The 24,956-nt window shown below is 52.0% G+C and overlaps 1 protein-coding gene across 3 annotated transcripts in view; it reads left to right on the top strand.

Annotated features, from left to right (window-relative positions):
- The first annotated feature begins 979 nt into the window (after nucleotides 1-979).
- Nucleotides 980-24,956, top strand: part of LOC146336361 (solute carrier family 2, facilitated glucose transporter member 11-like) — a 38,314-nt gene continuing 14,337 nt past the window's right edge. Inside the window, exons 1-11 of one of the 3 annotated variants that reach the window (XM_084820005.1) lie at nucleotides 980-1,355; nucleotides 1,964-2,062; nucleotides 2,807-2,967; nucleotides 4,540-4,664; nucleotides 5,187-5,316; nucleotides 5,760-5,908; nucleotides 10,161-10,348; nucleotides 10,816-10,926; nucleotides 22,778-22,879; nucleotides 23,001-23,076; nucleotides 23,799-23,926. In XM_084820005.1, the coding sequence (XP_084676131.1) occupies nucleotides 2,948-2,967; nucleotides 4,540-4,664; nucleotides 5,187-5,316; nucleotides 5,760-5,908; nucleotides 10,161-10,348; nucleotides 10,816-10,926; nucleotides 22,778-22,879; nucleotides 23,001-23,076; nucleotides 23,799-23,926 (1,029 nt within the window). In that variant the 5' untranslated portion in view covers nucleotides 980-1,355; nucleotides 1,964-2,062; nucleotides 2,807-2,947. Of the gene's footprint in view, nucleotides 1,356-1,963; nucleotides 2,063-2,370; nucleotides 2,574-2,806; nucleotides 2,968-4,539; nucleotides 4,665-5,186; nucleotides 5,317-5,759; nucleotides 5,909-10,160; nucleotides 10,349-10,815; nucleotides 10,927-22,777; nucleotides 22,880-23,000; nucleotides 23,077-23,798; nucleotides 23,927-24,956 lie in introns of those variants that run through there. The other 2 variants (XM_084820002.1, XM_084820004.1) reach the window with 2 other exon arrangements.

Genomic DNA, 24,956 nt, shown 5'->3' with positions numbered 1-24,956 from the left:
AGTTCCCTCCCCGAGGGGGTTAAACATTTCATACTTTTCAAACCTGGAAGAGTTTAGCACAACAAAACTTCGACCAAAACCAGCAGGCAGGGCGGGGGAATTGCTTGTCATGTGTATCACTTCACTTCCCAACATGGTGAGCCCCCACCCTGCTGCGTTTGGGGGCCTCCTGCTGCATGGGCCTCCGGCCTTCTGCCCAAAGTCCTGCTCTGAGGGCACCATTGTTTGCCCACCTGGGACAGGAGCCCCTCCCTTGACCTCAGGCTGTCATAGAAGATCCACGCTTCATTTTTTATCAGAAAAGGCCCTTCCATTTTTTTTCTTTTAGAAAAGTATACCCGTAAGTCACAGAAATAGTGACAGTTGATAGGGAGACGCTTCACCAATGGCGCCAGCCCCCGTTCCCCGCTGCCGCGCTCCAACCCTCCCCTCTCCCTCGGCCTGTGCTGATGGCTCAGGCTCTTGAGAACATCATTCTCAGTCAAGGCTTGGAGGGGAGCGAGCAGCGGTCATTTTTTTTGTGCTTGCAAACAGTGCCCCACCGTATGCTGTAGAAAGGGAGGCAGCTAAATAGCGAGCTCTCCTCTATACAATAAAATTAGTTTTTAAATAAATCACAGAAATACGTTGCAGGTACAGAAGAGCCCTGAGGCTGGATCAGGCAAAGACCTCTGTAGTCCAGCATCCCGTCTCCCACACGGGAAGCCCACAAGGAGGGCAAGAGGCTGCCCCACTCCACTCGCGGTCCCCAGGAGCTGCCATCGAGAGGCAGCCCGGTAAAAAAAGGCTACCAATGGCTACTAGTCCTGGTGGCCGTGTGCCACCTGCAGTACCAGAGGCAGTGGGCCTGTGTAAGCCAGTTGCTGGGGAACATGGGCATCCAACATGTGCTGTTGCGCCCTACCCTGCTTGCGGGCCCCTGGTCGACAGCTGCTGGGCCAACGGGGGGCTGGGCGAGGGGCCCCTTGGCCTGATCCAGCAGGCCTCTTCTTCGGTCAGCGCAGGACCTTCTTGGGGCCATCCAAGCATCGCGACGTCGGAGGCGGCCTTCCCGGCTTCCCCCAGCAGGGGCTGCCGCAAAACCGCCAGCGAGGGACGTGGTGGCGGGAACGCAGGGCGCCGGGAAGGCGCCGCTCGCACCCGCGTCCGGAGCGCCCGCACCGGGGCTCTCCGCGGGGGCGAGGCGGGTCTCACCGCCGCCTCCCCCTTCCCAGGCGGCCCGCCCTCGTTCTCCCGCCGCTTTCCTCGCCGCAGAAAATGCGTGCAGTTCCCGGAGACGGGACGGCGCGGGCCGCCCTCCGTCTGGACGCGGGGCAGCCACGGCCCCCCAGCCCGGAGGCCGACACACTCCCAGGGCAGAACAGGCGTGGGCGGGGCGCGGCGCCCCGGCTTCCCGCGCCCCTCCCTCGGAAGGCGCGGCTGCCCCGCACAGCCCGCGGCCCGGCAGAAGCGGAGGGGCGCGAGCGGGAGGCGACCCCTCGCGAACGGGGCGGCGGCGCGCTCCAAGCCCCGAGCGCGCGGGGGCCTGGGCGGGGCGCACCTCGGCCGGCCTCCCTGGGCTCCGGAGCTCGGGAGGGCCCCGCAGCGCCCCCTTGGCCGCGGGAAAGGGCCCCTGCGGGCAGAGGCCGGTACCGCCCCAGCCCGCTGGCGAGGCGCCCGGAGGCACCCTGCACGGGCCCAGAGGCGGCCGGCCGCGAGAAGTCGCCTGCCCGAGCGTGGCCCACCCGCAGCCGGGCCGGAGGCGCCGAGGCGAGCCGCGCCGCCGCCAGGGGAGGCCCTGGGCCTTCCCCGCGGCGGAGGAGCCGCCCCGCGACCCGGGCTCGCCGACGGCAGCGCGCGGCAAGGCGCGCCCGGGCCGGGCCTGCCCTGCCCGCGCTCCGGCGGGGGTCGAGGGCGGGAAGGGCCGGGCCGGGCCGGGCCGGGCGCCCCGTTTTGAGAGCGGCGGTCTTCGGCTCCCCCGCAGCTCCGAGGCCGGCTGCTGATCCTGACGGTGTGCGCGGCGGGCATCGGGGGCACGTTCCAGTACGGCTACAACCTCGCCATCGTCAGCGCCCCGGCGGCGGTAAGCCCCTGCTCGCGGCCCGCCCGGCTGCTGCCCGCGGACGGGCGGCCTCCCTCGCGGGCGGCCAGCGGTGCCGCTGGAGTCGCGCCCTTTGCGGGCGATCCCAGGCGCAGCCCCACGGGACCCCCGCGGGCGCGCGCCTCCCGAGCCTGGCCTCTCCCTCCGCCGAAGGGCGGCGGGCTCCCCGGGCGGCCCCGACGCGCCCGCCTGCTTCCGGCCGCGCTTCGCTGCGGGGGCTTCCCGGCCGCCGGCCTCTCGAGGGCGCCGCCCCCTGTGCGCGTCCCGGCGGGCGGCCCCACCTGCTGGCTGCGGCGCGCTGGGCGCGGCGGGACTTCGTCCGCCCGGCGGGCGCAGGGCCGCCGAGGGCAGCGGCGTAGCTGCCGCGGGCGCTGCGAGCCGCTTTCCCGGCGCTCGGTCGGTCGTTGTCGCCGCCCGCGTTCTTCTCCCCGCGAGGGCGCCGGGCGCCGCTGGCAGCTTCCCCGCGACCCTGGCTTTCCCGCGCAGCAGCCCTGTGAGGCGGAGCGCTGGCCCAAGGGCGCCCGGCGAGCTCCGTGGCCGGGCGACGGGAGCCTTGACCTGGGTCGTCTCGTTCCCCAGGGAGCGCTTGCCGGGCGGGGCGGGGCGGGGCGGGGCGGGGCGGGGCGGGGGGGTGATGCCCAGCCCGCACAGTGGTTTTATGCGCAACACCTGAAGAAAGATCTTCATCTGACTTCCGCAAAAGTGACTTGTCTTTGCGTGTTGCAGTTTATCCAGACCTTCACGAATGAGACGTGGCTGGAGCGTACTGGTGCCCCCTTGGCGGGTCGGGTGACCACCCTGATCTGGACCTTCATTGTCTCTGTGTATCCTCTGGGGGGACTTACCGGAGCCCTCATTGCAGGCCCCATGGCCATTAAGCTGGGAAGGTGAGGAGCCCTCTGCACACTTCGGTGGGCTAAAATTCTCAGCCATTCCTGGCTGTTGAACTCCAGTATGAAAGTTGAGAATGTGAGGAATCGGAAGGGGGGGAGTGTATTGGTTGGACGGAAATCAGTGGAGACAGTGGAGGTGAATGATCGAGGGGCAGGGAGGGTTCAGGTTGCTGTCTGCCTGGCCATCATGAGAGTGGAACAGCGGGGTGAGTTCTGAAAGCAGCCCAAGGGCGTGGGGTCCCGGTGCTTTAGCTCTTGCTGGCACGCAGCGGTGCCTTCAAGGCACCTCCTGCCATGCTGCCCCCTGTCATGCGCTGTGGGAAGGCAGAGGAACCCTAGGAGGGAAGGGCAGCAACCCCAAAGGGGTGCTGGGGCCTCCCCACCAGCTGCTGCTGCTTTCCCTTCCTGCAAGCTTCAGCGCAGCACGGGGGGGAGCAATCCTTGCCTTTGTGCAGCTGCGTTGGAGTGCTGCTCAGCTGCTTGTGAAGGGACAAGAGAAGCATGGAGAAAGCCATGAGTCTTCGTGGATAGTAGAGAGAGAGTCAGATGGGGCAGCCATGTTTGTGCTGTGAAACCAACAGAGCGTCTGTGGCGCCTTAAAGACTAACTGCTTTATCACTAAGGCATGAGCTTTCGTGGGCTAAAACCACTTTGTCAGATGCAGGAATGGATAGGAACAATCCTCAAATGTGGCATATGCCATCATGTGCCAAACTGGACAGTCTTTGTGCAGGAGAATAAATGGGGGAGATTAAAAAGGGAACACCAGCAAACCTGGGGGAGCGTTTCAGCCTTCCAGGCCACTTGGTAGCAGACCTTAAAGTTTCTGTCTTACAACAGAGAAGCTTTAGAGACAGAGTTCAGCATGAGACCTCAGAGTTGACATTCATTGTTAAGTTTAATACCTTGGGATTTCACTTGAACAGATTGTCTGAATGGCTTAGTCATTGCAGCATGTAGAGTCCAAGTCCCATCTTGCAGGTCACTTTCTTTAATATTGTAGATGTCCCTTTAAATTGAAATGGCACGCTCGCTTTCTGCCTGCCTGTCATCTTGTTTATATCCTTTCTTGCATCTGACAAGGTGGGCTTAACCCACGAAAGCTCATACCTTAGTAGTAGCAGGAGACAGTCCCTATGGCCAGGTGCTCCTTTGGGTTGGGTGGCCAGTGATGGGGAGAGGCAGCTCACTCCCGCCTGGCGCTTCTCGTTCTGCATCTCCCAGGTGTCCCCTTTCGGCAGCTCCCTCAACACTGGCAATCGAAGCATCACCTTGGGGGGGAACCATGTGGCAATTGCGACTGAGCTCACCCAACCCGTCCAGTCAAAGCATTGCACTGGAACGCTATCGCCAGTTCTTGTGCACTCTGCTCCACGTGATCTGGCGCCAATCCTGCAATGCATGTTCACCGGTGGCATCGGCAGTAAACAGAGTGGAGCACTTCAAGTTGACGGAGAGAGGCGAAGGCAGAGCACGATGGGGGGAGGAGCGCACGGGTGCCCCGCTCGTCCTCAGTCTGTCTGAACTGGGCCTTTGAGTATTTCCTCCTCCTTTCTTGTTCTGAAGGAAGAAATCTTTGTTGCTGAACAACATCTTTGTGGTCCTTGCTGCATTGCTGGTGGGGTTCAGCCGGATGGCAAAATCCTTTGAAATGATCTTGCTGAGCAGATTTTTTGCAGGAATAAATTCTGGTAAGTAAAAAAAGTAAAACGGGGCGGGGTGCAGTGCAACATTTCGTTTTAGGATCTCATAGCCTAAGCAGTGCTTTAACTCCATGGAACATAATAAGGAAGCGATTTGGTGTGCAAAGTTGCACATTTGCAACAAGAGCTCCTTCCATCCAGTGCTACAGGTAGATGAAGGCATTTTTGGTTGACAAAGACAGGTGCATTCACTCCTGGGATATGTACAGAGGCAGCAGACCAAGGATCTAGATGCCCGAGAGAAAGAGCAGGCGGGGGGGGATCATGGCTGTGCTGCCAGTGAACTTGCTGGGGGGATCGAGCTCACTGCAGCTGGAGAAGGCCCTGGTCCTCGCACGCACACGTCTGGGCCAAGACGTGAACACTGCAGAGTGACTGTGGGCCGCTGCGCAGAACGGCTGACCGTTCATGCCTGTTATGGGGCTTGAGAGCGGCGGGACGGCTGCAGGCCGGAGGGGAGCCCACTTCTGAGGCAGAGGGGTGGACTTTCTCTTTGTCTTTTCTGCCCAGGGGTGGGCATGAATGTGCAGCCCATGTACTTGGGGGAAAGCGCCCCCAAGGAGCTCCGTGGTGCCGTGGCACTGACGTCCGCATCCTTCACAGCCCTTGGGCTAGTGGTGGGCCAGGTTGTTGGACTGAGGTAAGACTGAAAGGGAGCCTCATCTCAGAGGCTTCTGAAGTTCCCCTGCCCCTGAAATTGAGCCTGGCCAAATCCTCTGGTCAAGGCCCTGCGCCAAGAGGGACAAGCCAGCAGCCCCATAGTTCCGAAACGCAGCTCTGGAATATCTGCCCAGAGAGCCTCAGGCACCATGGAGGCACACGCCCTGCCTGGAAGCATCCTGGCCCAAGCCCAGCGAGTGTGAAGATGGAGGGGGGTGCCGCAAGATCCACTTCGCACCTGCACGGGCAGCTATAGGGCTGGCTGTGCTATAACCCCGGCTGCCATAGCGCCTGGGCTTTGGAAAGGCACCAGTGCATATTTTAAACAGATGCATTCAATGAAATAAGTTCCGAACTGCCAGCTTGGAAACTTCCATTGCGACTTGCTACTGTTTGCTCAGGTAATTCTGGATTTTAATGCAGAGAAATATTAGGAGCGGAGGAGACCTGGCCTCTTCTTTTGGCCAGCAATGTAGTGCCTGGTCTGATCCAGCTCATGCTTCTGCCCTGGGCGCCGGAAAGCCCCCGGTACTTACTGATTGACCAAGGAGATCAGAAATCCTGCCTCTGTGGTGAGTATGTATGGCCACATCAATGCTCTGCCCAGTGAACAGTATTGCTTGACTGTAGAAATAAAGCTGGATCAGAACTGCGTTAATGTTCTTGTTATGTTGCACTGAGTTGCAACATAAATATCTCAAGGCTCTGTAAAGCACTCTAGAGGCTCTAGACTCAAGTCTGACATCGTGTTACCCAAAATGGCAGCCCACAGCCTACGTGAATAAGCACAGCAGGGCTGACAGTGTGTCTGTGCAGTGTGTCTGTACAGCCCACATCACTGCATTATGTGCCATAGGCCACAGTCTTATGGGATTATGATCATTGTTTGCTGAGAATGATGGGTGTGAATGATGTTTTCTCCCATAGAGGAAAGGAGGTGAAAAAACAAATACACATTTGAAATTTATTGAATTTCTTAGTCACCTTTCTCTTACGAAGAAGACCCAAGGTGACTTACAACAGAATTACTAAACATATAAAATAGCGTTAAAAATTCCATTAAAAATACCAAACGTAATAAAATAACTGAAGCATCAGTATGGACCATAAGGAAAAACAACTGATGCACGGGGGCCATAGCTCAGTGGTAGAGCATCTGCTTTGCATGCAGAAGGTTCCAGGTTTGATCCATGACATCTCCAGATGGGCCAGGAAAAATTCCTGCCTGGTGCCCTAGAGAGCCACTGCTGTTAGTCAAGTGCCAGCAGTACTGGGCTAGATGGACTTGGGTCTGGCTCCATATAAGGCAACTTCCCATATTCCTACAAAAACCCATCATGTGCTTCCTAATACCTGGTAGTAGAAGAAAGTCTTGACCTGGCACCAAAGCGATGGCACTGTTGGTGCCAGGCAGGCCTCACTGGGGGGAGCGTTCCACAGTTGAAGGGCTACCACTGGAAAGGCCCTGTCCCTTGTTGCCATCTTCCAAACCTCCCTTGGAGGAGGCACTCTGAGAAGGGCCTCCGAAGTTGATTGTAGCGTACACGTGGGTTCACACTGGTACTCCGTCAGGTAGTGCAGTCCCAAGCCGTTTAAGGGTTTATAGGTCAAACCCAGCACCTTAGATTGGGGTCGGAAATGTAGGCAGCCAGTGCAAGCAGGCCAGAATCAATGCTAGCTATTTATTTATTTATTTATTTATTTATCTTTATTTCATTTCTATACCGCCCAATAGCTGAAGCTCTCTGGGCGGTTCACAAAAATTAAAACCAAACGGCACACAAAACAATTTAAAATAGATAGAATATTAAAACCACAATATAACAATACAACCACAATAAAACATAGCAGTGCAGGAATTTAAAATACAGATTTCAAACAGCAAGCTAAAAGTCTATTTTAGCCTGGGAAAATAAAAAGGTCTTCACCTGGTGCTGAAAGGAATACAATGTAGGTGCCAGGCGAACCCCACTAGGGAGCTCATTCTACAGCTGGGGTGCCACAGCAGAAAAAGCCCTCCTCCTAGTAACCACCCGCCTCACTTCCTTTGGCAGGGGCTCACGGAGAAGGGCCACTGAGGAAGATCTTAAGGTCCAGGCAGGCACATATGGGGGGAGGCGATCCTTCAGGTAACCTGGCCCCAAGCCGTTAAGGGCTTTGAATGTTAATACCAGCATTTTGAATTGGGTCAGAAATGGACTGGCAGCCAGTGCAGCTGGAAAAGTACTGGCGTAATATGAGCTCGCAGGCCAGTCCCTGTTAACAATCTTGCTGCCCTATTTTGGACCAGCTGAAGTTTCCGGACTGTTTTCAAAGGCAGCCCCACGTATAACGCATTGCAGTAATCCAGACGAGAAGTTATCAGAGCATGGATAACTGTAGCTAGGCTCTCTCTGTCCAGAGAAGGGCATAGTTGGTATACCAGCCTAAGCTGATAAAAAGTGCTCCATGCCACTGAGTTCACCTCAAGTGACAGTTCTGGATCCAAGAGCACCCCCAAACAATGAACATGATCCTTTAGGGGGAGTGCAGCCCCCTACAGAACAAGTTGAATATCACCTAGCCGGGCAGATGAATCACCCATGCTCTAAACATTCTGGCCGCCACATTTTGCACTAGCTGCAGCTTCTGAATTGTCTTCAAAGGCAACCCCACATTGAGCACATTGTAGTAATCTAACCTGGAGGCTATCAGAGCCTGGGAGGGATCTTCACGACAGCAGAATGGGAAGTGCATTGGAATATTATCCAGATTTTCATGGAATCGGCTTTGGTCCGTCAGGGATACACGAAACAAGAAAAGCCAAGTGTACCGTACTTTTAAAATCCAGTTTTCACGGGTCGCACAGCACTTGAAAGGAACATATTTCTGGGTTTTGTGGGGAGGGGAGTAGAACCAAATGTCATCAAGCAGGTAGGGGCTGCTCAACCAATGAGAGAGGCTTGTTCCCTACCCCTGTCCAGGCTCCCCCCATTTTGCCTGAAGAAGCCAAAATCCCCAATTCTCTAGTACAACATCTGAAGGCTCCCCTTGAGAGCATCCCACCACACCAATTTTGCCCCATTCCAGCGAACTCGTGGAGTTACAGCTTCCACCACTCCATTTCCTCCTCCTCTGGGCACTTTCTCCCTGGTCACAATGACAGGCTGCTGTGATCCCGAGACCTTGCCAGATCACTACTGCAATAAAGCTCTTATGCATCAGAGAACACAACATCAGAGATACGACTACACAATATTGGGGAAACAATTCAACACAACATCAGGGAAACGAAGTAACATGAAATACATAATCACTGAGGCTAATTAGTCCCACTGGCGAAAAGGAAGTGCGGGGAGATTCTGAAGGCTCGAAAGAGCGCTCTAGGGCTTTGATGTCTTGGAAAGGCAGGTGAGTTACTCTAGTTACCTAGGTTACTTTGGGCATGACCAGGTGAAAGACACACCCCTAGGAATGCCCTGATCATGCCGAATTTAAAGCAGAGGGATGGGCACACAGCACCTGAATCGCAATGAAAGAAAAACAATGGAGTAAAAGTAAAAATGCAGCTTCCCCACAGGTAAACTCGGGTGGCTGCAGAATGGCCACAACGTCATGTGTCCCTAACGTGACCTTAAGCTACAGCAGCATCAGAGAAAACCTCCCATGTCGATGGGCCCCCTACTGAAGCCAGGTTATCGCTGCCCAGTTAGGGGTGTAGCTGGGCCGCCAGCCGAAGCTGGTGGAGGATAGGGATGTACGAAAGTCACTTATCTTTTCGCGGATTCTGTTCATGGGGGGGGAGGTGTTCCGTCCCTCCCCCCAGAGTCCTTGACCGGGGGGGAGGTGATCCGATCCTCCCCCCCTGGAATCTTCAACAGCCGGCTGTGCTCCGTGACGGCTCCGCAGAGCAGCTGGCCAGGGCCGTCCGCAGCCAGATTTCCGGCCATGGAGGGCTCTGGGTAAAAAAGAAAAAAAAACGCGTATGCAAATGGCGGCTATGGCCGCTGCCATTTGTGTTCCTTATTTTCCGCCGTCTTAGTCTACGTCAATATTTACATATTGAAAGATGAAGAAAAGAAAGGGGAACACAAATAGCGTTGTGGGCGCTATTTGCATTCCCCTTTCTTGTCTTCGTCTTAGTCTACGTAAATATTGACGTAGACTAAGATGGCGAAAAATAAGGAACGCATATGGCGGCAGCTATAGCCGCCACCATTTGCATACGCGTTTTTTTTATTTTTAACCCAGACATGATAGGCTACATAAGTCTTTACGTAGCCTATCACATCTATGGGGGGGGGGGAGAAAAAGACCAGACTGCAAATGGCGGCAGCCGGTCGGAAGACAAGCCGCCGCCGTCCAGAACATCCGCCCCAGGTAAGTCTCGTCCTGGGGGGGGATCCGCGGGGGGGTAGCAGGCCATTCCGTGATGGGTTTCGGGGGGCCGAATGCACTGGCATTCGGCCTCACCGAGATCCGTCACGGAATTCTCTGAAATCCCTAGTGGACAATACACACTGAGGGTCCCCTCTCTGTTTCCATTGTGGGTTTATTACAACGGAAACCTTCTAAAATTAGTATGCAGCAGTGTTCCTTTTAGGAGAAGTTTAGAAGGCCCCTAAGCCCATTGCAGTGCTTAGTGTCACAGCAGTTTGCCCTGAGGGAGGGCTGGTGCTTGGAATTTGTTGGGAATTTCTAATAAAGCTTTGGACATCAATGGGAAATTGATCGGTCCACAGGTTTATATGTCAGCACGTAAAAAAAAAAACCCAGCCAAATGGAACACTGTGGCCGTTCTTGCTGTGGAAGCGGCTATAAACCTGCCTGTTTTGGTTCTTGCAGCTTTGCAGCAACTGCGGGGCAATGACGACTTGAGCAGCGAGATGAAGGAGATGCTGGCTGAGCAGATGGCAGTCCAAGGCATGGAGGCCAAGGCGCCATGGGAGCTCTTCCGGAACTCGTCAGCGAGAGGGCAGCTGATCGCTGTTGTTGTGCTCAGCAGTGCCATGCAGCTCTGTGGCAACGACTCAGTGAGTGTGGAGGGGGAGGAGGCCGGATGGGCTGCTGTGGCACATTGGATTCCCTTTCTGGCCTTGGGCTGGGGAAGGCACTAGGAAGCCACACAGAAGTACCAGAGTCCAAAAGACATAGTCCAGAGTTTGATAAAGGCATTGTGTTTTCACCCTGAGCCAGGGCTGATCTGAGCTCACAGGGATTTAGCAGCTCTTGTCCCACAACACCTTTTTTTAAAAATATCTGAGAATTGTGTAGAAGCAGGACAGGTCCAGAAGTTGATTTTCAGCCCTTTGGAGAGGTACAGACTTAAGCGCAATCATGGATGGGGAGGGATATCCTTCTTAACCCCCTCCCCCAAGACTGTGTCACCCTGTTGGGGAGCGTTACCTGAAGCGCTCGGTGCAGGAGCATGTGACGATAACTCAGAGAACCTGGAAGCCAGAGCTCCGCATTCATTCTCGCCCTCCCTTTCTGCCCCCAGATGTACTTCTATGCTTCCTACATTTTCCAAGAGGCTGGGATTCCATACGACAAAATCCAGTACAGCATTATTGGCACAGGGAGCTGCGAGCTGATCGCGTCTGTGACTTGTGTGAGAGTCTGAACTGCTTCATGGGCATGACCCGGGGCTCCCCTCTAGGAAACAACCAGGAGCTCCACAATATCCTTGTGGACAAGGTGGTGAAATGTGGGTTGGACGCCACTGCCGCTGGGTGGATTCATAGCTGGTTGAGCAATTGTACTCAACGGCTGCTCATGAACAGCCCCTGGAGGGAGGTCTCAAGTGGAGTTTCGCAGAGCCGTGTCCTGGGCCCTGCACTGTTCAGCATTCGTATAAATGTCCTGGCTGAGAACATTTTCAGATGACACAAAGCAGGGAGGGGCAGCCAACATCGTAGACAGGATCAAGATTCAGAAGGGTCTAAACAGGCTGGAATGTGGTGCTGAACCTTACAAGAAGAGATTCAACAGAGATAAATGCAAAAGTCTTACATTTAGATACAAAAAATCAAAGACACAAGTATAGGGTGGGGGAGAGCTGGCTTCGCACTAGCACACGTGAGAAGGACCTAGATCACAAGCCGAGTTTTGAGTCAGCAGTGCGATGCAGCAGCTAAGAAAATGAATGCAATCGTATTTATTTAAGATATTTATAAGTGGCCTTTCAGGGCAAGAGCCCTCCCAAGGCAACTTACAGCAGTAAAATAGACTGATACAATTTCATAAAACCAAAGATCTTAAAAAATACAACAATCAACGCACACATAATCAGGGGAAGGCCAGAGCGAACAAGTGGTTGTCAGGGCCTTCCTAAAAGCCTGCAATGTTGGGGCCTGACAGACTCCCAATGGCAACCCATTCCAGAGCTATGGGGCCATTACGGAAAAGGCCCTCATATACTTGCCCGCCTAAACGACCCTCAAAGGTGGGCAAGGCCTTTGTTGTGTTCCTGGGCTGCATTAACAGAAGCATTGTTTCCAGATAACAGGAAGTAATGGTTCTACTCTGTTCTGCATTAGGCAGACCACATTTGGAGTACTGTGTCCAGTTCTGGGCACCCCTTTTAAGAAGGACATTGATAACTTGGAGCATGTCCAGAGAAGTGCAACCAGGATGGTGAGGGGTCTGGAAACTATGTCCTATGAGGAACGGTTGAAAGAGCTGGGTGTGTTTAGCTTGGAGAAGAGAAGGTTAAAGGGAGACAATGTTACCAGTCTTCAAATATCAGAAAGCCTGTCAGGCAGAAGATAGAGCAGACTTTTTCTGTTGGCGTAGAACCTATAGGTGGACATTGCAGGGAAGTAGATTTTGGCTAAACATTAGGAGAAAGTCCATAACAGTGAGGGCTGTTTGGCAATTAGACTGCCTCAGGAGGTGGTGGATTCTCCTTTGCTGGAAATATGTAAGCAGATGCTGGATAGCCATCTGTCAGGGATGCTGTAGTGCACCCTACATTGAGCAGGGGTGGACTAGATGATCTCTAAGGTGCCTTCCAGCTCTATAATTCTATGCCTTTTGCTTAATGGTTTCACAGAGGAAAGTGTGAGCTGCTGAGTGAGATGGAGCTCTTCCCTCCCCAGCGCCCCTTCTGTTGCAGGGAGGGCAGTCAGGGGCCTGGCTGGAGCAGCACATCACTTCCTTCTTCCTCCCTGCTGCGGCCCCAGTGGCCTCCTGCTTTCACGTGCTTCTCTAGTAGAGGACAGAAGCAGACCTGGCCAAGAAAGCTTGGGCTACCGTTGTCCTATGTTCGGGAAACTCAGGAAGTCAAAAGTTTATGCAATTCTCCTTTAGCACACAGTTGAAGGGCCCATCACGTGGCGGAGGAGAGAGCCGTCTTCTTGTTGCTCCAGCTAAAAGCGCTTTTTGGGTACATCATACTCCTCCCCCCCATCATGGCAGGATAGTAATAAAACAGAGGAGCCCTTGGGAGGCCGTTTTGCTGTGAAGGGATCATTGCAGCTCCCTAGTAGAGCCCCCGCTTGACTTGGAGCAGCTCCTGGGCTCAGTCTGGGTGTTTCCAGTGGAGAAAGGATTGGGTGGCAGATGACGACGTGGGAGATCCTCTGCTGAGACCCCCCAAGAGCTGCTGCCAATCAAAGCAGACGCGCTTGGGCTACAGGGACAAATGCCCTGATCCAAAGGCAACTTCCAGAAGTCATCTGAGGATTCTCCACCCAATTGTTGTGGGAATTTAATCAGAAAGGGGGTGGGTGGAGAGGACAGAGCAAAGCTTCTAGGTTCAGACTGTGCCAACAGTACTGCAGTAGTACGCTTTCTTCATTGTAGGCCCCTTCCAACCCTACTATTCTATGATTCTATTCTACTATTCTATGATCCCTCTCAGAGCATGTGCATGCACTGCATATATGTGCTAACGCGCGCACACACACACAGAGGATATGTTAGCCTTGCCTGAAAGTAGGGATCATATTTAAGTCTGGCCCACACCATCTAGCTGTTGAGACGTGCCAATGTGGACAGGGCGCTTGGAAGAGTATGGCTCACTAGGTGTGCATTCAGCTCATACCCCTCGTGGCTCATTGCATCAAGCAGGGAGAGACTGTCCCACTGTGTCTAGGGGGTAGTCAACACCTCCTTGAAAGAGGGCATGGTCTCAGCTGTCTTTAGAAAGGGGATGGTGCGACTGCTCCTGAAAAAACCTGCCTTGGACCCAGAAGGTCCTATTAATGACTGACCCCCTGCTAGCATTCTCCTCCTGAGCAACATGCTTGAGCAGGTGGCTGTTGCTGGTCAGCCCCAAGCACCCTTGGCAAGGCTGATTTTCTAGATCCATCCCTGTCATGCTCTTTCCAGCCTGCCAGTCAGCTGAGCAGTGGGCTGATGGGAGTGTGACCTGGTGACAGCCTGAGCAACTGGGAGACACTGGAACAGGCTCTATGGAACTCTTGTGAGGGCTACATGCAGCCAGTTGTCCACACAGGATCTAAATGAAACTGCTCAGAGTGGTCAACCTGGAGTGTGGGGTGAGGTGTCATCAATGTGCAGTTTCTCTTTTTCATTCAATTCAGGGGAGGTGGTGATGGTATTAAACATGCATGTGGTCATGGACTGGGTGTGGCCAATAAACTGGAGCTTAATCCAAATAAGATGGAGGCCCTTTTGGGTAGGTAATTCATCTGCCCAAATTAGTGGTGTTTACACTGTGACTGGACAGGGTTACACTCCCTCTGAAGGAACAATCTGGGGGATCTTCTTGATCTATCATCACTGGAGGGGCAGATGGACCCCGTGACCTGGACTTCGGCTATTGCACCAGCTGAGTCCTCTGGACAGCGAGAGCTTGGCCTCGATCCATATCCGGGTAATTCCCAGATTAGACTACTAGAAGGGGAGCAATTGGTTCTCTGTGGGAACTATGTGGTGCCCCCCAAAGGTTCAACAACATCCACATTTTGCTCACAAGTGCTGCATTTGGGGCAGGAGAACATTCATGGCCACACCTGTGCCTGGAAAATTGGAAGTATCTCCCTCACGTATGATTCTATGGCAATCATTCATGATTCAAATTAACTATAATTTTATGCTCTAATCTATGACTGTGGTCCAGATTTGGATAGGTAAGAACAGTTGTTACGGTGCTAAGTGCAAAAAAGAAAGAAACCCATCTCTTTATAATGTTTCTTTATAAATAGCACCTCAAAAGTGGCTAGAAATCAATATTGTAGAGCAATAGATTTGTTGTAGATTTAGATTGCTAAGAGCCTCGTGTGGCGCAGAGTGGTAGGCGGCAGTATTGCAACCGAAACTCTCCCCACGACCTGAGTTCGATCCCAGCGGAAGCTGGGTCTCGGGTAGCCGGCTCAGGTCGACTCAGCCCTCCATCCTTCCGAGGTCGGTAAAATGAGTACCCGGCTTGCTGGGGGAAAGGTAGTCACGACTGGGGAAGGCAATGGCAAACCACCCCGCCATAGTCTGCCATGAAAACGCCAGCATAAGCAGGCGTCCCTCTAGGGGTCAGCAGTGACCCGGTGCTTGCACAGGAGGAACCTTTCCTTAGATTGCAGTCCTTTGTGGGCTCTGTGACTCGTGCATTTGGGTCCTGTGCCCGTCCCTTGGAAAAACTCACATCGTAGACTCCAGTCAGCATTGCCAGAGCTCTACTAGGCAGGACTAGTGGAACTGATGATCACACCTTTGGGTGCTGTGGTGGGAGCAGCCCTTGCTAGGCCCTCGTAGTACCATGAAAAATTGGCCCCTGCAACCTTTGCGTTCACCACTGTGCCCCTAGTCACCAGCCTCTTTTGACTTCTGGCTCCCCATCCATTCTCCGTTCTGCCCTTGGAACTGGGCATTATGGGACCCTCAGGATAAAAACTAAATGCCTGGGAGAAAAGAAAGGTCTTCCCATGGTGCCAGGATAGCCATGCAAGTGCCAGGCAGGGCATTCCATAAATGGGGCACCACAAGTGAGAATGCACAACTCTTGTAGCCACCGGCCAAATCTCCCTCAGTGGGGCACAAAGGGAGTATGCATCAAAACTTTGCAGCTGCTGTTACAATGGATTCGTGCTTGGCATGTACAGCTGAATGACAGTGGGTGAGAGTAACGCTCAGAACTGAGAATCCAGCAGTGGAAGAGACACACGCCAGCTGATAGTGAATGGGATTGTTGCGTGCCTCGGTCTTCGTATATCAATAACATATGCTGCTGTCATTAACAATTGTCTGCTATTGCCTTCTTTTGTAGCACAAAACAGCACATCACAGATGAACGTGCTCAAGTCTGCATGTTCTGAATGGTAATTACTCAAGGGCTGGATGTGCCTGATCTCAGAAGCTAAGCAAGGCCAGCCCTGGTTAGTACTTGGATGGGGGACTGCCTGGGAATCAGGCTTCCTGCATTGAGCAGGGGGATGGACTCGATGTTCTTGTAGGCCCCTTCTAACCCTATGATTCTATGTATTGATGACTGAATAAATGGAGAAGATCAAATAATTCTTAAGCTCTTTACTACCAGAAATAACAGTAATTTCACGCTCTGCAATACTGATTTCTAGCCACTGTTGAGGTGCTCTTTATAAAGAAACGTTGCAAAAACATGGGTTCCCTCACTTTTTTGCACTTGGCATGTTAATTGTTCTTACCAATCCAAACCTAGACAAAAGTTATAGACTAGAGCATAAAATTCTCTGTAATTTGAGTCATGAATATCTACTGTACAATCAGAAATAAGTGTCAGGGTGGAAACTGAACCAATAGAACCCCAGAGCAGTTCTGATTCTGAGGAGGATCAGCAATCCATGGGAGAGGAGCCAGCTCATCCTTCACAGGCACAGCAGCTGGCAGAGATTCCTGCTGCCGGCATTCCTGAGATAGATAGTGACCCTGGCAGTGAGAGAGTGCGGGAGGGGGGCTTGCTAGACGCTCGATGCAGGGAGCAGCGACAGATGGAGGGTGCGGAAAGGAGGCGTAGCGTTCGTTTGGCACGCAAGCAACGGTCACGTCCCGAGGACCCAAGGGAAAGAGGGAGAATCTCTCCCTAGCCCATAAGTTCAGGGTCTTCAAGTGATTCTCCTTCAAACGGGGACCAACTGCCTACTCGGAGCATAGGCTATTCTGCTATTCATTGCTTAGTCGCTGGTGATTAGCATCTGAAAGAGTCATTAAGTTGTAAAAGGATTAAAGCCTTGAAAAGAATCCTTTCGTCTGTGTCTTGAGTTGGCTATTGGAGTGTACTGAAAGAGGCTGCTAGGGTGCTCCTGACAATAAGGGAGATATTGCCAGTTTTCTGGGCACGCATATAGCTATTTTGGATATGCACTTCTTGTCCCCATTGCAGTAGTTGTGGAAGCATGTGGATTCTGAACATGGGAGGAGCATCTTCAAGTTTTCCCACCTCCCAGCAGAGTAAAGCAGAGAAGATGCTCTAGCTGGTCCAGGAACTACAGAAGCAAGCAAGCTCCCAGAGAGCGAGCAAACAGAAATTGGACAGGGGAGTTGCAGAGGAGACAAAGGCAAAGAGGTAAGTGGGCTGCAGGAAGCCCAGAGAGCTGTCCTTTTCCTGCTGAGTGGCTGTGAGCTCACCAGGTGCTCCTGAGCCCCAACCGAACTGGGTGTGTGTGGCCTGAGTACTCCCAGCAGCTGTGTGAGCAGGAAGCTTCAGTCTGTTTCCTGCCTCCCAGCTGAGCAGAGCAGAGGAAGCTGGTCTTGGGACTATAAAAGCAAGCAAGCTCCCAGAGAGCAAGTGATCAGAGCAAGCGAACAGGAGTTGGCTAGGGGAGTTGCAGTTGCAGAGGAGACAAAGGAAAAGAGTGAGTAGAGGACCAGGCACAGGCTACTCTAGAACAACCAGAAAGCTAGACACAAAAAGGGAAGAGACTATGGAAGGACAAGACTCTCCAGTGGTGGTGACCTGCAAGGTGTGTGCAATGTTTCTTTTCTTGCCTGAGAACAACATGGCCTACACCTGCAACAAGTGCAAGTTGATCACGCTGCTGGAAGAAAAAGTAGGAGGACTGGAGTGGCGACCCTCGAGGGAATAAAACAACACGAAGAGTTCCTGGACAGAATGGGGGAACTACAGCAGCAAAGGGCAGACCAGAAGCTTGAAGAGCAACAGCAAGATGAGGCAGAAGTGGGAAATGCTGAGGTGAAGAAAAATGGAGTAGAGGATACTCCTTGGAAAAGGGTGACAGTTAGGAGAAGAAGAACTAGACGCCACTCTGCACCAGTGGAAGCAGTGGAGCTGTGGAACTGATTCCAGGTACTTGCGGATGAGGCTGGAGGACAGCCTGCAGAGGAAGAATCACAGGGGAACCTGCAGGAGAGTGAGCAAGAGGCTGAAGGTCAGTCAAACAAAGGCGATGAAACCCAGGCCTACAACAAGAAGAAGAGAAGAGTGGTAGTAGTGGGAGACTCCTTGCTGCGTGGGATCGAGACCCAAGTATGTCGCGAAGACCCGTGGACTCGCCAGGTATGCTGTCTCCCGGGAGGACGGATTAGAGACGTGACTGAAAGGTTGCCTGCACTCATGAAGCCCACTGACAGGTATCCCTTTTTTCTCATCGGTGTGGGAACAAATGATACCGCCAAGCGGAGCTACCAAGAAACCACGTCAGATTTTGAAGCTTTGGGAAGGAAACTCCAGAACTTTGGGGCCCAGATAGTTTTCTCATCCACCCTTCCAGTAGTTAGAAGAGGGATAGAAAGGGAACGAAAAATACTCCGGGTGAACGACTGGCTACGAAGGTGGTGCCGACAAGAGAGATTTGGATTCTGGGACCACGAGCTACACTTACTGGAAGATGGGCTGTTGGCAAGGGACGGGTTGCACCTCACAAAGGATGGGAAAAATGTGTTTGGCCACAGCATGAAGAACTTCATCAGGAGGGCTTTAAACTGAATCCTACGGGGAAGGGAGATGTAATGTTGGGGGTAACAATGGACGTAGGCGCATGCACTGCAACGGAGAGAACAGCTCTGATAGCGCCCAATAATAGTCTTCAGACACATGTAGGAAGAAAGCCAGACTATGAAGCACATGGTCTTCGATGTCTATATACTAATGCCCAGAGTATGGGAAACAAACAGAACGAACTTGAACTCTTAATACAGGAGGGAAATTATGACTTGATAGATATAACTGAGACTTGGTGGGATGACTCTCATGACTGGAATACAGCAATTGAAGGATATAACTTGTTCAAAAAGAACAGGAGGAACAGAAGGGGAGGTGGGGTTGCACTGTATGTGAAAAATGCATATCTCTGTACAGAAATACAGGAGGATGAGCTTGGAAGCCCCATCGAGAGCATCTGGATCAAAATAAATTGAGCAAAGAATAAAAGGAACCTGATGGTCGGAGCCTACTACCGGCCACCCAATCAAGGAGAAGACGAGGATGAAACTTTTAAAAAGCAAATAGCCAATGTTTTAAGGAAGCATGATGTAGTAGTAATGGGGGACTTCAGTTTCCCCAATATTTGTTGGGAGATAACTTCTGCAAAACATAGCCCCTCCAGGAAATTCCTGACTTGTGTGGCGGATAACTTCCTCCTACAGAAAGTAGACGAAGGAACTAGAGGATTGGCTACCCTTGACTTGATCCTAACCAGCAGAAATAACTTAGTGGGTAAAGTAGCAGTTACAGGAACTCTGGGGGAAAGCGACCATGTTATACTTGAGTTCTTGGTTCTAAGGGAAGCAAAAGCCGAGTGTAGCCAAACTGTACCCTGGATTTTAGGAAAGCCAATTTTAATAAACTCAAAACAATGATCAGTAAGGTCCCATGGCAAGCGACACTAACGAGAAAAGGAGTCCAAGATGGGTGGGAGTTTTTAAAAAAGGAAATTCTCAAGGCACAATTACAAACAATTCCAACAAGAGAAAAAGGCAGAAGACAACAGAAGAAGCCAATGTGGCTTCACAAAAAGCTTAGAGATGACCTGAAAACAAAAAAGGACACATATAGGAAGTGGAAAGAAGGCCAAGCAACAAAGGAAGAGTACAGGCAGGTAGCACAGAATTGCAGGGATGGCGTCAGGAAGGCTAAAGCTGAGAATGAGCTGAGGTTAGCGAGGGATGCTAAAAGCAACAAAAAAGTTTTCTTCAGCTATGTGCATAGTAAAAGACAGAGGAAAGAAATGGTGGTTCAGCTATTAAATAAGGATGGCAAAATGATAACAGATGACAAAGAAATGGCAGAACTGCTCAACTCCTACTTTGGCTCAGCCTTCTCCCAAAAGAGGGTCTATGACCCCCCTGGCAAAGGCCAAGTACAGGCTGAAGGAGCAGGATTGCAGCTTGAGATCGATAGGCATATGGTCAAGGAACACCTCATGACTTTGAATGAGTTCAGATCTCCAGGGCCAGATGAACTGCATCCTAGAGTCATAAAGGGACTGGCAGAAGAACTCTCAGAACCGCTGTCTATTCTCTTTGAGAAATCATGGAGGATGGGGGAAGTGCCAGATGACTGAAGGAGGGCTAACGTCCCTATCTTCAAAAAGGGTAAAAAGGAGGAACCTGGGAACTACAGACCAGTCAGTCTGACATCAATCCCTGGGAAAATTCTGGAGCAGATGATAAAGCAATCCATCTGGAAGCACCTTGACAACAATGCCGTGATTACTCGAAGCCAACATGGATTTGTCAAAAACAAGTCCTGCCAGACAAATCTGATCTCATTTTTTGATCAAGTAACCTCCCTTGTAGACCGTGGGAATGCTGTAGACATCATATACCTCGACTTCAGCAAAGCTTTCGACAAAGTGCCCCATGATCTCCTGATGAGCAAACTAGCTCAAAGTGGGCTAGATGAAACAACGGTCCGGTGGATCCACAGTTGGCTACAGAATCGGACTCAAAGAGTGCTTATCAATGGGACCTTCTCAAACTGGGGAGAGGTAACGAGTGGGGTACCGCAGGGCTGTACCTGGCACAAGGAACTGGCAGAAGAACTCTCAGAACCACTGTCTATTCTCTTTGAGAAATCATGGAGGATGGGGGAAGTGCCAGATGACTGGAGGAGGGCTAATGTTGTCCCTGTCTTCAAAAAGGATAAAATCGAGGAACCTGAGAACTACAGACCAGTCACCTTGAAAACAATGCCGTGATTACTCAAAGCCAACATGGATTTGTCAAGAACAAATCCTGCCAGGTGAATCTGATCTCATTTTTTGATCAAGTAACCTCTCTGGTGGACTGTGGGAAAGCTGTTGACATCATATACCTTGACTTCAGCAAAGCTTTCGACAAAGTGCCCCATGATATCCTTATGAGCAAACTAGCTCAAAGTGGGCGAGGTGAAACAATTCTCACGTGGATCCACAGCTGGCTACAGAATTGGACTCAAAGGGTACTTATCAATGGGGACTTCTCAATCTGGGGAGAGGAAACGAGTGGGGTACCACAGGGCTCAGTCCTGGGCCCAGTGCTCTTTAGATGTTTATTAATGACTTGGAGGAGGAGGTGCAGGGAATGCTGATCACATTTGCAGATGACACAAAATTGGGCGGGATAGCTAATACCCTGGAAGACAGAAACAAAATTCAAAGTGATCTGGATAGACTGGAGCGCTGGGCAGAAAACAACAGAATGATATTTAATAGGGATCAATGCCAAGTTCTGCACCTAGCAAAAAGAAACAAAAATGCACCCTTACAAGATTGGGGATACTTGGCTCAACAACACTACAAGCGAGAAGGATCTTGGAATTGTTGTCGATCACCAGCTGAATATGAGCCAACAACGTGATATGGCTGCAAAAAAGGCCAATGCTCTTTTGGGCTGCATTCATAGAAGCATCGCTTCCAAATCCTGGGAAGTACTAGTTCCCCTCTACTCAGCACTGGTTAGGCCTCATCTGGAGTTCTGTGTCCAGTTCTGGGCACCACACTTTCAGAAGGATGCAGACAAACTGGAGAGGGTTCAGAGGAGGTCAGCAAAGATGATCAGGGGACTGGAAACAAAGCCCTATGAAGAGATACTGAAAGAACTGGGCATGTTTAGCCTTGAGAAGGCAGGATAGCGCTCTTCAAGTCCTTGAAAGGTTGTCCCAGAGAGGAAGGCTAGGATCTCTCCTCGATCATCCCAGAGTGCAGGGCACAGAATCATGGGCTCAAGTGACAAGAAGCCAGATTCCAGCTGCACACCAGGAGAAACGTCCTGACTGCTAGAGCAATACGACAATGGAATCCATTCCCTAGGGAGCTGATAGGCTCCCCCACACTGGAGGCATTCAAGACGAGGCTGGGCAGCCATCTGTCAGGGATGCTCTGACTTGGATTCTTGCAATGAGCAGGGGGTTGGACTCAGTGGCCTTGTAGGCCCCTTCCAACCCTACTATTCTATGGTTCTATGAAGAAGCACCATGTACTGATATTTCCCCAGAATTAGCTCAAAATACATTTGAGAGGCTGTTAGCTTGGACTGGGCATTATGGTCCCATTTTGCTGTGCTTCACCCAACTGCAGTGGCTCCCAGTTAATTTCCTGGCTCAGTTCTAGTGCTGGTTTTGACATCTAAAGCCCTTCACAGCATGGGAATGGGATACCTCAATGACCACTTGTAGGGAGGTACAGATTGTGTAAAATCTGTTCCATCTGTGTTTCACGAATTACCAGGTGCCTTTCATTCCACTGTCCGCCCATCAAACTTCCGAGTTTGCGCAAATGTGCAATTGAGCAAATTCCCCCAAAGTGCGCATTTTCACATTTCAGCCTATGGAGGGAATGCACGTTTTTAGCCACTTCCTTATTTTGTGCATTTTTCTATGATGAAATTTGTGCACAATTTGGGAGAGTTAGAAAGCTGGTCCACAAGTCTGTGGAATCCACCTGATGGGGAAAGCCAGTCTGCTGTGGAATCTGTGGGTCGAGTTCATGAAAATCCAAACTCATTTGGTTCCATTGCGGATATCTCTGGCATCCCAGCCACTTGTCCATGTCTGCCTGTCTATACACGAAGATCTTCACTGGAGGCCCAGCTATTCTGACCTTAGCCATGTTTCAGGAGCATGCAAAGACCCAAACTTTTGGGGTCTGCTGCTCTTTGGAGTTGTGGTATTTTGATGCTTTTGTTCTACTTTGTGTTTGTTGTAATTTTAGCTTTTGCAAGCTGGGAAATAGTTGAAGAGTGGGGTATAAATCCGTAAAATAAATGAATAAATATGCCAAACCCTTTAGCAACTCAGGAGAACTATAAGAGCAAGAAGGTTCTCAAAGAGGCCATTTAGTCAAGCCCCCCAGCAGAAAGGACATGCTTGCCTCCAAACCCAAAGAGTGTGCCCTGGCCACCTGCCTTTTCACAATAGATAAGGTTAGCTAGGATGGAAATTTGACTGAAACTGGGAATTTGTGGTGTCTTATAGCACAGGGACAGTGATTTGAAAGCCCAGTGGCTCTGGGCCAGGCCTGAAGCGCTAGCCTTCCTGACTTCCCCCACAACCTACCCAGTGAGTCTCCCATGACGTTTTGTTCCAGAACCTCCTCATAGAGCGCGTTGGGCGAAGGGTGCTGCTGATAGGTGGCTACAGCCTCATGGCGGTGTGGGCCATTGTCTTCATGGCGGCTTTGTCCCTGCAGGTAACTGAAGCACCTCTTACTCCTTCGCTTGGGAGTGGGTGGGCGGACTTGAGCAGAGACCAAACACTAGTTGGGCTCCTCCGAAGTCACTCATCTCCCCCATTTCCTCTTGGGCTTGCAGGATCAACGTGCCTGGATGCCCTACCTCAGCATGGCCTGCATCTTCGCTTACATCTTGAGCTTTGGCATTGGGCCAGGTTAGTAAGATCAGAACTGACGCCCTTTCCGAAAGCTGTGTGGTGGCTGCCCGCGTTCTGGTTGTGGGCAGCCACCACACAGCCATTCACAGGAGCAGTTCTCACATTTTGATCAGAATTCTTGGCATCAATGAGAACTTAGATGCTCATCAACTGAGATTCTCAATCTGGTACCTCCCTCCTGTTGCCATCTACACCCTTCCAGTCGCCTCTCCCAGAAGGCTCCATAAAGCCAGGTGGCAAAAGGACCCAGCTATGGCTACTGGAAAATCCACCAGGCCCCAAGAGATAGCAAAGGGAGGATGGGCACAGGGTTCACAGGGCATAGTTGGGGTGGGCAGTATGGCACAGCACCCAATCCCTTTCCGATGAAGGTATAATTCATTTATCTATGTAAAATGTTTCTGTCCCACCTTTCCTTTGAAAACTTTAAGGTAGCTGACAACATGCATAATGTAAAATACAACAAAAACAAACAGGGAAATGGCTGGGTAGGGCACCTTTGCTAGCCTTGGCTGCTGGGAGGATCTGGTGGGCTGTGGGGGAGGTCTCAGGCCATAATGGGTGTGTCTGACCCACCCACCAATCACCCCATATCTTGCAAACCTCGAGGTTGTCAAAAATTGGCTTGCCTGATTAAAGCACACCCAGCAGATCAGGAGTTGGATAGAGCTTTGCCAAGTATTACAGAAAGCAGTGAATCATGTCCTTCATTTGTCTAGCTGGTGTGACAGGAATTATACCCACGGAGGTTTTTGACCAGGTGACTCGCCCAGCTGCTTACATGATCAACGGTTCTCTGCTCTGGATGAACTTATTCCTGGTGGGCATGGCGTTTCCTTTCCTTGTGGTAGGCTACACCTACATCTACGTGTCCTGGAAAGCACCAGGTTGTCAGTCTGGGACATGACGCGGCCGAGAGCCGTTCTAAGCCAGGTGTTCTTTCTCTTCAGTGTAGCAGCTGCATTATGCACCTACTTACGTTAAGCCTCTCCGGTGTAAATGCCAAAGAGTGTCAAATGCGTGTGATTCTCCTCGTCCTGGGGTGGAACAATCATCCTCCTCTGGCTTCTCAGGCAGGGTCATGGGCTAAATGAGCACCCAAGGCAGGGCTCCCCCTCATCTCCCAGGCTGGCCCTTCTTGGCACCAGTAAGCAAAGTCTAGGCTCAGTTCTTTGCCAACGCCAGCGAAGTGGGCTTTTTCTCTGGGAAGCCAGTGGGAAGCTAGGCCTCACTGCCCGTTTCAGGCCGCCTGTTCTTCTCTGTCTCCCCACCCCTGCCCCCCTGGCAGCAGGGGCCACGAAGATGCAGTGCAGAGTGTCAGAAGGAAGAGGGACGGTCAGCTGAAGCCCTGCCAGTGCCCCTCTTCCCCCATGGGAAGGCTGAAGGGGGACAGCTCCAGAAGCCTCGCCCGTGCTGTGCTTTGCGCTTCTGCCCTCCCCTTGTAGTTTGGAATTTGCCAGGGGAGCAAATCCAGCCTTCTCCAGTCCCACCAGCACCTGGCACAGAAACCTGTCCTGCACCGCATTGCACCGTCTCCCTTCCCATGAGCAGGGAAGGCTTGTTGGCACATGCAGCAGCTGCAGGGGAGGGCACCCAACATCAGTGTGCCCAGCTTTCTCCCCCAGCCCCATCATAGAATCACAGAGTAAGAAGGGACCTCGGAGATCATCTTGTCCACCCCCTGCACAATGCACGGTGCAGCTGCAGTGTCCATGACAGATGGATATCTAGCCTCTACTTAAATATCTCCAGTGAAGGAGAACCCACCACATCCCAAGGCAGTCTATTTGCCACACAGCCCACACTGTTAGGAACTTTCTCCTAATGCTTAGCCAAAATCTGCTTCCCTGCAATTTCCACCTATAGTTCTAGTCCTG

Source organism: Heloderma suspectum, chromosome 13 (assembly GCF_057233095.1).
Source record: "Heloderma suspectum isolate Gila_16-S chromosome 13, 16-S_ref, whole genome shotgun sequence".
NCBI lineage: Eukaryota > Metazoa > Chordata > Lepidosauria > Squamata > Helodermatidae > Heloderma > Heloderma suspectum.
This window is presented reverse-complemented; position numbering and strand designations above follow the sequence as displayed.